This window comes from Passer domesticus, unplaced genomic scaffold, assembly GCF_036417665.1.
Source record: "Passer domesticus isolate bPasDom1 unplaced genomic scaffold, bPasDom1.hap1 HAP1_SCAFFOLD_89, whole genome shotgun sequence".
In the NCBI taxonomy this organism is placed as follows: Eukaryota; Metazoa; Chordata; class Aves; order Passeriformes; family Passeridae; genus Passer; species Passer domesticus.
The window spans coordinates 237,793-250,296 of NW_026990186.1; the positions used below are offsets into that span (position 1 = coordinate 237,793).

The 12,504-nt window shown below is 47.1% G+C and overlaps 1 protein-coding gene across 5 annotated transcripts in view; it reads left to right on the plus strand.

The window, feature by feature from the left end:
* Positions 1-12,504, plus strand: part of LOC135293224 (TOG array regulator of axonemal microtubules protein 2-like) — a 30,002-nt gene that overhangs the window by 16,624 nt on the left and 874 nt on the right. For all 5 annotated transcript variants that reach the window (XM_064407219.1, XM_064407220.1, XM_064407221.1 and 2 more), the window contains 11 exons: positions 138-270; positions 1,926-2,031; positions 2,766-3,001; positions 4,007-4,159; positions 5,308-5,425; positions 5,875-5,919; positions 6,392-6,495; positions 7,868-8,072; positions 9,245-9,461; positions 10,545-10,631; positions 11,923-12,499. In XM_064407219.1, the coding sequence (XP_064263289.1) occupies positions 138-270; positions 1,926-2,031; positions 2,766-3,001; positions 4,007-4,159; positions 5,308-5,425; positions 5,875-5,919; positions 6,392-6,495; positions 7,868-8,072; positions 9,245-9,461; positions 10,545-10,631; positions 11,923-12,158 (1,640 nt within the window). In that variant the 3' untranslated portion in view covers positions 12,159-12,499. The remainder of the gene's footprint in view (positions 1-137; positions 271-1,925; positions 2,032-2,765; positions 3,002-4,006; positions 4,160-5,307; positions 5,426-5,874; positions 5,920-6,391; positions 6,496-7,867; positions 8,073-9,244; positions 9,462-10,544; positions 10,632-11,922; positions 12,500-12,504) is intronic.

Here is a 12,504-nt window from a genome sequence, read left to right on the forward strand (position 1 = left end):
CCAGAGAGCAGGGAAGTCTGTGCCCCAGTGCCAGTGTGTGCCACAGGGAACCCTGGCTGGGAGATGGGCTGCAGGCCGCTCCATGGCGGGTGCCTTGCCCGGGCCTGCAGCGCCCATGGCTGACCCTGTCCTTGCAGAGACCTCGCAGACAGCCACTGGTGCCCTGCGCCGAGAGGAGCCGCTCCGTGGGCTCAGGCAGAAGGACAGAGCCTTTTCGGACCCACAGCAGGCCTTGCAGGAGGCACTGTCCTTGCTGGGCAGCGACGACTGGTAAGAAAGGCCCCATCACTCTGTGTCCCTCTTGGCGTTAAGGTCGGTCAGAAGAGAGTCTTGCTGGTGCCTCTGAGCCCCGAGAGCCCAGAGGGCCAAAGGGCACTGCTGAAACCACTGTGGAGCTATGAGAGGATAAAGAGTGGAGAGCAGCCTTTTCTTGGCCTTGCTCTGCAGCACTGCTCCAACTGCAGCAGGTCCATGCTGTTTCCTGGCTTTGGCTGCTGCAACATGGAGCTGCAAAGGAAATACTGAGGGAAGAGAGAAAGCTGTGGGACGAGATGCTTTGCTGGCTGAAGGCAGAAGCAGGATGGCAGCAGTTTTGAGTGTAGAGATTTGGGTGCCTTGGGCCACTGGCCCAGTGGGACTGAGTAAGATTCCTCTCTGCTCCCACTGCTGACAGCAATGGCAGGGACTCCTGCATGCGAGTCCCAGAAGCTGCTCCAGGCAGCTCCTCTTTTTGAGAAATGGACTGAGTTGTGCCTTCAAGTCCTTCTGCCTACCATTACTCCTGAAGGGCTCATGGCAGAAGAGAAGGAAAGAGAAATAAAATCCTCTGGGAATCTTGCACTTTTGCAATTCAACTTTTCCTTCTCAAGGAATCATATGGGCTTGAGATGTTTTGTCAATACTCACAATGTGTCCCAAAACTCTACACAGACAGAAGGAGGCCCAGAGGTGATACCCTTACAAATGTTAGGTGATATTGGTTGTCTTTTTGATGTCCGGGTTAGCATCCACTCACTGGTGGATGCTTCATTCTCACAGGGAATGAAAAATTTCACAGCATGAAAAATTAGCCACGTTGCATCTCCTTGTGCAGTCTTCTTTGCTTTGCCCTTTCTCTTCTGCTTTCTCTTCCCCATTTCTCTTTGATGCCCTGGGAGGTGCAGAGAGCTTCTGCAGGTGTGGGGGTCCTGATGACACTCAGGGGTGCCCGTGGGATCAGTTGCCAGCCCTGGCTGCAGCTCTGATGCCTCACACACCTTCCTGTAGCTGAGGGCCTGCACAAAGCAAGTGCTGAGAGATGGAGTTGTTTGCCCCTTTTCAATAACACTTTGCTGTTGTGGGCATTGTTTTAGGTCGGAGTGTTCTGGGAAAAGCCAGAGTTTTAACAGTTCTTGCCCAGGGGTGGAATCTTAATCTTCTGGGACATCCTGCTGCTTTTTTGGGGAATGTGTGAGATGGAGTGGGTGACACACAGGCCTGAATTGTAGAGTGGAAACTCAGCTCTAGAGTGCCAGTGCAGACTCTCAGTGCTGAACTGCCTGCTGGGGCTGCCAAAGAAGGAAAATGTCCCAGTAACAGCCCAATGGGACTGTGTCTCAGGGACAGGTACAGGGAGGTGACAAGAACCAGCAGCATGGCCTGGCCTCACAGCTTCTAGGAAGCAGTGATGACAGAGGGACTTCATAGCAGAGATTTTCAGAAAGGTCACAAATGAAGACTCTGAAAGCCCTCTCTTTGCCTCTTGGATTTGTGTACGCTTTTGACAGCCACAGCATCCTGTGGCAATGTGTTCCACGATTTCATTAAGTACTCCTTGAAAAGCACCTGCCATGCTTTGACTGAGCTGCCAGCCTGGTGATTTCAAAGGGTGCTGCCAAGTGCTTGGGTAGAGAGAAAAATCAATCTTTTTTGTACTTGCCTTTCAGGGAACGGAAGAAGAAGGGACTCTTGAACATCACACTGCTGGCTGAGTCCCATTCACAAGTCCTGCTCTGTCGACTTCGTGAGATTTGCTTGGCAGTTACCAGAGAGGTGAGAACATTGCTCTGAATTGTCCCCCATACTTGATATACAGCTTGTAGAGTAGAATATGTGCTTGTTCATCTCCATGTGTGCTCAGGGACTGCCTTCATTTCTGGTTTTAGACCTTCTATTTCTAATGTCTGTCAGCCATCTGTAGGATCTGTGTGTACATGTAGCTGTATTTACTGGCAGGTCGGGTATCTGACACTTGTCTGTGAGTGAGGTACCATTATAATGCAAGGCAGAAAAGAGACACTAATAACATGATATACCAGAGTCCCAATCTCTGCTCAAGCTGTAATTGAACACTGCAAATGAGTCTGTAGACCTGAGCCTGTGTTTTCTGTTTTCTGCCTGGGTGCTTCAACTACAGGTGCTGCTTTTTTGAACAGGAGCATCTGAATGTTTTATCTTTATGCCTTGTGCCTTTATGGTTTGAAAGCAGCCCTTTCTTTATTTTGCTTCTATGTTTTTCAAATAAAAGGGCCTAAAATCAAAGCAGTAGACATTATAGAAGGGTTAAGTGGAACACTTTAGTGAAGCCTATTTTTCATGCCTGCAGTAAGCAGGTGTGTGGGCAGAAATTGGTGCCAGAGTAAGTGCCTTTCTGTGCTTGGGCTCTTCTGCTCCTACTGTGCTTTTATACACAGTGGGACGTGTTGTGATTTCCTGGGAGTTTTGTCTAAGGAAACTGGTTTTCTTTGCAAGGTGATGCTTATGTTTCCCCCTCATGACTTCCCCAGGTGACCAACCTCCGGTCCAACGTGTCCTGCTCTGCAATTGTCACTCTGGGAGAGCTCTTTGCGATCTTGGGGAAGGACATGGACTCCGAGGTGGATCAGATTACTGCAGTCCTTCTCCACATGTTGCGGAACTCCCCAGAGTTTATTCAGAAGGCAGCCTGTCAGAGCCTGGGCATGATGGTAGAGAACGTGACTCCTACACGAGCAATGACTGCTCTCATGGACAATGGAGTCAAGTAGGTTCTTCTTCTTTCTGTGATACTCTTGACCTTCTAGTGTGTGGGTGAGGGAAGGGATGACAGAGAGTACAGGAATGGTGGAAGGGAAGGGCCCTGTATCCTGCATCTCCTGTGGACTCAGTGACTTGATTCTCTGATCAACCTAATTTCTCCTTTCTGAGAAATAAGGAGGGTACTTGCTGGGGCATGGAGCACATCAGGGAGAATGTGCTGGCTGTGGCACAGCCTGCACAGCAGGTGAAGCTCCTGCCAAAAGGAGTCTTGTGTGACTGTCCTGGCCTTAGAGCTCTGCTTTCTATTCAAACTGATGTTTCATGTTAGCCCTGAGATGATGGAGCACTTTCCAGGCACCCTCACCGGCTGAGTGCCATAGGACAGCTGAAGCAAATGCTGCCTTAAATGTTGGTACTGGGCCTGATAGTTCCCAAGAGACAGTCTCTAGAATAGGACAAGCTGTCTGAACCGACTGCCACCCTTTCTTCAGCTTTGGAATATGGTAAAGCACTCAGACGTATCCCTTGCCAAGCTTTACAAAAGAAACAGGCTGAATTGCTGGGTGTTCCACAACTTCACGGCCCACGGCGTGTTTTCTCTGCATTTGTGTTTTCCCAGGGGTCTGCAGATTTGGGGATGAATGGGTGGAAAGAGCCTCATCCTGCTGCAACTCTGGGTGGTGGGTGCCCTCTGATGGGTCAGCACAAATTATCCTTAATTTCTAAATAATTCATATGTAATCTATTACTTTAATCTTTCTCCGAGTAAACTTCGGGAAAGAAATTGAGCATCCGATAGTGCAGGGAGACTGAATTTCCATGCAGACAGCCCTTCTGTACAATGCTAACTTTGTGTTTATCTGAGGACAGAACCTTCTACAGGTGTCTGCAGCTGCAGGGAGAAGCCAGGCTCCTTCCCCCAGCAAGGACAGGGAGCAGGCTGTGGCCAAGGCCTGTGCTGCTGCTGCTCCTTCTCCCTGTGTCCCAGGGTTTGCTCTCTCCTTCCTAGGAGCCGCTACGTCCCTGCGCGGAAGTGTACGGCCGAACTCCTCCTGTCCTTGATGGAGAAAATGGGAGTCATGAAGCTTGCAGGCACACCCAGGGCTGAGAGGCTGGCACAGGTGGCAGGGACACTTGCTCAGGACAGTCACAAGGACACGAGGTAATGATCTTCTTTCACCTCCTAAAACAGGAAAACCGTTTTGTGTTTGGCTTTAAGCTAAAACCAGAAAGAGTGGAAACTCAAGGCAATAATAAGTGACCTCACAGTGTGGCTAAGGGGCACAGAATCATGGAATATGCAGAGTTGGAGGGGACCCATGTGGGTCATGCTGTCCAGCTCCTGGCCATGTGCAGGACAGCCCAAGAGTCACTCCATGTGCCTGAGAGCATTGTCCAAACGCTTCTTAAGCTCTGTCAGGCTTGGTGCTGTGACCACTGCTCTGGGTTGTCTGGGGAAATGACTGTACTGGTAACCTGAGGTTGGCAGCAAGGAGCATTGCCAACTTCCTGTGACTTGAAAGATTCTTTACTGAGATCACAAGAGCTCTGATTAGCCAGTCCAACAGTTTTGTTTGGCCTTAGGTGCACAAGAGAAAGCCAAAGTGTTGGCTAATGTTCATCATTGAAGGATCCCAAACATCTGTTTCTCATTAACTTAAGACTTCCCTAGAAATATTTTAGAGGTCTTTAGCCAATGTATTCAGTCTTTCTAAACCTCTTCTGCAGATTTCTAGAGTGCTATTATCTGTGGCTCAGTGACCTCCAAATTTCTTCTTGAAGAAAATTGTGGTTTCCTAGTGGCAAAACCACCCCAAGCCACCAAAATCCCCTTCCTTTGATGATGAAATTCCCATTAATAGCTGCCAAGAACACCAGAGCAACTAGCTGCCCATGTGCATACAGATAGTATAGAATAATCAAAAGCAAGGATGAGGTGTTTTGTCCTGGCTTCCCTGCCAGTTAAAGGAGGGAAAATGGATGTGCAAGGGCAGCAGAAGACTGCTAATAGGCTCTGACAACAAAGCAGATGTGTTTCCCTTGTTGCCTGGGATCCTTTGATCCCACAGAAGCACACCCCCAGTTTCAGAGAGAAATGGTATTTTTCTGTTGCCCCACATTCTCCTCTTGCCTCTTGTGTTCAGCTGACAGCACTGTGCAGTGTCAAGTGAGGTAAATCTCCCTCTTTGCTGAGTCTAGGTAACGCCTTCTCATGCAAACATTGCACTTCATGAGTTTAAGGCATCAGCCTCTTCTGTTAACACTCTTCCTTTGTTCAATTTTCTTTTGTTTCCTTCCTTCCTTCCTTAGGCATTATGGACAGGAGATGGTGAAGATGTTGCTTAGTAATCAAAAATTTAAAAAGCTTTTGGAACAATCTCTTTCCACGCATGACCTGGAAGATATCCTGAAGAGAATTAAGAAGAAAGTAAGTGCTTGGCAGGAAAAATGTCTCCTTTGTGCAAGTATTGCCACTTCTAATAGGAGATCCAACATACCCAATGTGTCTTTATCTCATTCCTCTTTTGCTGAATCATTTTATTCCTGAAAATGAGCTGTTAATCCTCAGCCTGTTCTTCTGCAGACCACAGAGGAACTGTATTATTAGGGGAAAAGTGGGGTTTTGAATACTTTGAATATGGGTCACAAAGAGGAAAGGGAGAGAGGAGAAAATGGGTTTACATTCACGTGTAAGCCCCCACAGCACTCTCCCTACCCTGCCCTCAGTAAAGCAATTAAGTGACAGTAGTGCTTCTGAACATAACAGAGTCTTTGCAAAAGAGACTCTAAGTCTCTTAGTAGTACCAAGAAAATTACCAAATATACAAAAGATGTCCAAGTCAATCCTAGTTACTACAATTATTGTCTGTCTTTTAGGAATACTGCCCTGCTGTCAAGCCCTGTGGAGCTGGAAGAAGCTTGGTAAATTCAGCAGCATCCAGTGGAAAATAATTTCTTTGATTGGGAGGGATTTTATTCTTTTTATCTACATTACAGAAGGGAGTGTTTCTTTATGCAGGGGCAGGGAGAGTAAGTGTTGAACCAAGTGTTGAACTTCCAACACAATGGGCCCACCCCCAAAGAGTCCAGTTTTTTCTGCTGCTTCCTTTAAGACCACTCATTGCCTACCAGTTTGCATAATTCCCATTTATGGTCAAAACTCATAAATTTGGGATTTTAGACAGCAGCTCAGTATGGTAGCACCCATAACCTGCCTTGGGCTACCAAAAACAAAGAGTTGGCATCACTGAATCTCTGGTCTGTTTATTTCTGTAAGTTAGGAAATGTTTCCCTAGGCCTTGGTAGCAGTGATCCTGGTTCTAACTGGTGTTTTAAAGAGGGAATTTCCTAGTTCTATTCTAAAGATTGATGGGGTTTCTCTGTGTCTCTGTAGGGGATGGAAAACCAGAAGGCTGAACGCCCACCTGTGCAGGAGCCGGTGAAGAAGAGGAATGATGGCTCCCAGAAGCCCCCGGCCACATCACCTCCTAGCAAACGGTACTGAGCACTTTTGCCAGATGTGACAAAGCTCATGACAAGCTTCACATGCCTCTTCCTCAGGCACATCTTTCTGATGGAGATGACCAGTGCCAAAGATTGTTTCCTTTCCCTACAAATGCTCTAGGATAAAAAATATCTATTTCTGCATTGTGTTGAACACAGTTTCTCTGGAGGGCTTTCCACAAATACTGGGCGACAAAAAGTCACCCATTGCTTGCAGTTCAGATGTTCCAGTGCAATGGCAAGGGCAGGGCTGTGGAGGCTAGGAGAGGGCCAAGTCTCTGCTGCCTGACTTGAGACAAGTAAATTCAACCAGGGTTTTTTTTCATCCGAGTCCTTTTTAGATGGGTGTTTTAATGAGAAGTCCCAGTCTAGAGGCAGGATGCCATTCCTCAAACAAGCAGTTCCTTTCCATGAGGTTTGGTCTAGCTGATTGTTGTTTCTCTTACCCTCAAACAGCAGTACCAAGTTTGAGTAGTAAGGAGCAAGACAATTCCTAAGCCATTTTGGTCAACAAGTGTCTCAAGGTGGACTTTTTGTCTTGCGATTCCTGTCCTTCCTACAGTTCGCTTGATGGACAGCGTGTTTGGTTTATTTCCCCCTGTGCTCCAATCAGCATTTAAAATGGGAATTTGGTCCTTGCTGTCTCTTCATGCCAGTGGCAGAGCCACTTGTACTGTTCTCCTCTGATAACAGAGGGGATTTATTTAGCTCTGTCATGCTCAGCGGTGGCAAGAAAGTGACCATATGCCTCAGTAGCATAGCTAGCATCTTCCCATTCTCATGGAAGAGACAGGTTGATCCAAGAGGATTATTCCCAGTGGGTTTTTTATGCTGTGCATCTAGTTTCTAGGGAAGCAAATGAAATGTGAGTGTAGTTCTGGGATGTCTGATTTCTGTTTTTCTCTCTGTTACTGATTTTCTGGATCATTTAGCTATGCCCCTGTTCATCTGTTCAGATGCATCTGAGCTACTTTTGCAGATTGTCATGCCTGGTTGTAGAGACACTTCTCCAGAGTGATGAGTTTCCTTATTATAAAACACACACGTCCCGTATGAGGAGGCATTTAAACTTGGAAGCAGTGTCTCTCTTTCCCCACAAAGCAACGTGACCTGTGTGTCTTAGAAGCCATCTGAAGATAGATCAGATGCATCTCATCCTTGGTTTTCCTACATGAGCACTGGGAGAATGTGACTTGCAGATTGTTTCCCATAATGATTGTCATGAGGTCCACGTTGTTCTTCACTTCAGAGCCTCATGATTTTCTAGCTTGAAACCACATCATTAGGAAAGCTCCTCAAGATGTTTGGCTCACAATTAACTGAAGAGATTATCAGAAACAGATCCTATTTTGATTTTATTTTCCAGGGCAAAGTCTGCCACTGGTGGACGCCGCCTACACCGTGCAAGAGCCCAGGTCACATTACCTGCATCTGTGGAAGAAAGGGAGCTGCTCCAGAAGCTTTACCATCTCCTGGAAGCCAAGGCGTTCCAGACACGGATGGAAGGAGTGGCACTCCTTCTAGACCTGTCCAAAACCAGACCCCAGCTCATCTCCACTAACATTGTTCAAGTATGTAGGATATCTTCATTGCTCCTTTCATTTCGCTCCTTTCCCAAGCCTGCAGAAGTAAAGTTAATTCAGTGTGTCTTGGCACTATATCCTGGCTGTTTGAGACAGACTGGCCCTTCTTATCCAGACAAATTAATTGAGCTCCAGGCTTCAGGACAAGTTATTTCAGTCCAGCTGTATTTGTCTGGCAGGTGCCTATTGCTGCTGTTCATCAGATGATGGCAGAATTTTCTGCTGGTGTAACCTCTGCTGTCTCCTACTCCCAGTTGGGTTAAGTGGAGGGAATTGAGCCATTGAAGACATGGCAATTATTCTCTAGAGAAAAAACGGGTTTGCATGGGGAAGAGAACTATCAGGCTGGGTTGGTTTAAACAAAATGTTTTTAAAAGGATACTTCTGTCAACTCCATCTTGTCTTGCACAGGTAAAACTCATTTCCATCCTCGTCCCTATTCCTCTTAGTAAAGATGGTGCTCACCCTTCTTGGGGGGCCTTTTTTTCTCTTTGGAAAGGAAGAAAACAAATAAGGACAGATCCATCCCCTCTCCTCCCAGTAGCTGCTTTTCCCCTCTTTCCAGAAAAGTGTGCCTGATAATGTGGCTGTCAAGGGACTGAACCTGCTGGAATGAGAGCTGTACAGCACATTATATTTCACAAGTCCACCTGTTAGTCAGAGCAATGGTCTGGATCCTGGAAGAGTTGATCTGAGCCCTGCCCTTCTCCAGACACAGGTTCTGAGACAGAGAAAATAAAACTTAGATCTCCTCCAGCCATAGTTTAGGCAAAATCATAGCTGCCCTCAATACTTGAGGCAACTGTATTAAAAAAATGGGCATTGTAAACATCTGCTTCCATACTTGTAAAGCAAAGGTAGTCTTTTGAATTAATAAATGGAATTGATTTAATGATTTATAGGTGGAGAGAAACACCATAGGAACTTTTCTGTCCCCACCCAAACCTCTTAAAAACAGATGAAAATCTTTCAAGCAGCATGAGGTTGTGCAACCATTCCAGTGAGTGGCCCACAGGAAAACAGTGAAAATGTGCAAGCAAGGGCTGACCTGACAGAAAGGATCACTTTCATCTTTTAGATTCCTGAGTGCTCATTTCTACATCGCCTCTTCAAAAAAGGTCATTTTAATCAAGCTTTCATGTTGTTTGTCCTCTTCACAGATTTTTGATTATTTTGGCCTGAGAATCTGTGACACACATAAGAAAGTGAAACAGAAGGCGCTGGAGGCGCTGGCAGAAATCATAGGACTCCTGCAGGATGCCATGAACCCATTGATGATCCGTTTGGTTGAAGGCATAACAAAGAACCTAAACTCAAAGGATCCCGGGGTTCATGCTGCAGCTATGACGGCTCTGGACCAATCTGTTGTGCATTTAGGTAAGGCTGAGCCCTGGCATGGACTCTCCTCACCTGTGTGTCTGTCTCTTCGACACAAGAGAACGCTGAGTGCCTTGGTAGCTGTTGCTGTCTGTGGAATGCTCCAGCTGACACCCACCAGAAGCTGTGCAGGTGCAGTCCTTATGCACCATCCCCAACTGGCTGGAATGTGCAGCAGCATTTCCCAACAGTCCCAGGAGCCCTTGGCTCTGTGCTGCTGGTCTGAAGAGCAAGTCCTGGACTACAGCTTTGCTGCAATTCAGAGGCAAAGGGGTTCTGGAGTTTGCTTGGGCCCCGTCTGACTTGCCAAATGAACAGCTTTGCTGTAGGCATGAAGGGACACTGGCCCATCAGAGCTTCTGCACAGCAGCCACCTGGAAGGCTCTACATTATAGGCAGTAGCTGCCCATTTTCCACCTTTCTTCTTTGTCTTCTTTTTTCAAAGGGGACCATAGGATTCATCAAGTTCATTTCTTTATAACACATGGGTCAAAATCCATCTGTCAATGATGCCTTGTTCCACACGTTGTTTTGCATGGGACAAGAAGGAAATGGCAAATACCTACAGAGGCAAGGGCAGCTGTAAATTATTCTGCCACACAGATTGATGTCAGGTCTGAAAATGCTACACTGGGGGAATATGGCTGAACAATGGAGTGTTGAAGAGGCAGGTCTTCAAGGGGAGTTTCCACTTTCTCCACCTCAGCTGCTCTGTGAAGTCATGGACTGCCTGACTCAGTGCCTTTCTGTGTCCCAAGTATGGGCTTCTTCCTTTTGGCTCTGGGATGCAGAACCTTTTCATTGCTTCCAAGTGACTGAACTCTCGAGGACCCTGATGTGAAATGTTTTAACATAGCTCCTGGTGGAGCGGACAACTTTGGATTTACAAATGTAAAAGGAGAGCTTTTCTTTTGGTGTTTTAAACACCGACAAGTAGGCTGGAAGGAAAGAAGAAAAGGATTCAAAAATCAGCAGAAATGGACTTTATTGTATAAAATGGGGTTGCCTCTGTCCTTTCCCTCGCCACTGTCCTCTCTTCTATGCCCTCAGAAGAGTGAACAGAAACGTGTGTTTCACTTGTAGATGAAGTATCACTGATGAAAGAGCTCTGCCACCAATGGAGACGACTGAGTGGCCAAGCTCTGCTGGATGTCACGGAGCGTATCACAGGTACGGCCTCCCCTCCTAAGCCAAGAGGTCTCCGAGGGAGTATTTACAGGGAATGCCAGTGAACAGACAGTAGAGTAGCTCCTCCACATCAGGAGGTGCTGAGCTCTCACTGGGGCCCTTCTCAAGTTCCATAGTGGCCAATGTCTTTAATTGCATTTAAACTCAAATGAAGTCCAGTTTTTGAATGGGTACCATAACCCTTTTCCTGCTTAGCCAAATTGGTTTTGGGTACTTTCAGGAGCTCTTTCAGTGTTTTTGACTGCTGGTGGATTAACAGCATAGAGGAAATGAAGTTTCTTCCACCACAGAATAGTAAATGGCTACTACATAACAGTTTGCCTGATCAGGAAACAAGACCGGTCTCCTGAGCATTTCAGGTTTTGATCTTTCAGCCAAATCTGCCATGCAAGGAGCCTGTTGGTAGTCACGTTTTGTCTGTGTTTGATATAGTTCAGTTCAGAAAATGAGCAGAGAGCAGATTCCAGAGGCAATGTGAGAAAACCCTCGTGTTTTGGCTAAATTTCAGTCCCCTGTGTAGCCTTTTTCTCTCTCTATGCCCCTATTTCAGTGCACGTTGTAAGAAGAAATGCTATTAACATTGGGAGGGGAAATGCCATTATAATGTGGAGATGTTCAAGTGCCAGGGCAAATGCCAGGGCAATGGGTCTGGGTAATTCTCCAAGACACCCTGAGGTTTGAAACAGCTCTTTGTTGGAAGCCACAAAAGCATTCCACCAAAGACACCAGCTAGTCTCTGGTGGTTCTCATCCAGCTGTCAAGTAGCAGCCATCTCTGGTGGGCTGGAGTTTTGAAGTGTGTTCTAATACTGCCCTTTGCTGTGGGCCACGGAGCAAAGGGGAGAGCCAGATTAGACTTTTGGCCCTTGACATCAAAGTTACAAAAATGGAATCATTGCTTTTATTAGAAATCTCTCAATTGTCTCTCTAGGGTGCAATTCCAAATCTTCTACGTGGGTTTAGACAACTTGTTAATGGAAATAGTAGGCAATTTGACGTTTCATTCATTGTTCATACAGAAAGAAATTGTGCAATAATTTAGTAAAGGTACAAAGTCTGCCACAGGTACAAAGCTCTGGTTGGAGATATTAGTCCCGAGGGGCTGGTGGTTGTGTTTCAAGGATGATCAGCGGCTTTGCCCATTTCTGGGTCGTGGGGCTGTGTGTGCTGTTTCACTGATCTTGGCCCGAGAGGCTTCCAAGAAGCAAGAGCAGAGGTAGATCCCTGTTTGCATGGAGGCTGGTGGGTAAGCAGCTGTGTCTCTCTCCCGGCAGTGCTTGTGGAATGGGCTCATGCCAGGAGCCCTGAAGCGGTCGAGCGCTACGCCCTGCCCGTGCTCTGGTCCTGCCTGGAGAACAAGGCGCTGCCTGTGCGAAGCGCCAACGTCTGCGCTGTGGTCACCAAGCTGGCCTGTGCCCTCTGCGAGGCACTGGGCAGCCAGATCATTAAGTTTGCTGACAGCACACCTCCACACGTGCAGGAAAACCTCAACAGCCTTCTGGGCTGGTGAAGGTTTGATGTTCTCCAGAAAGCGGACAAATTTCTGAGCTGGACACCACCAGACGTGACTTTTCAGCTGTGCCAGAAATGACAAAATACTAAGGAAGGGTGTGCATCTGCCCCCACTCTGTTGTGCATCTGCCCCCACTCTGTTATCAGCATTGCCCCTCCTAGTCATGACATGGGGGGCCTGAAGCAACTGCAGACTGATGACAAGGTGAAGATGAAGTATGGATCAGCCTCAAGTGAACCCAGACTGAGGAAAAGGTGAAGACTAAGCATGAATCAGACTGAAGCAACTGCAGACTGAGGACAAGGTGAAGACCAAGCATGGATCTGCCTCACACAGAGGTGAG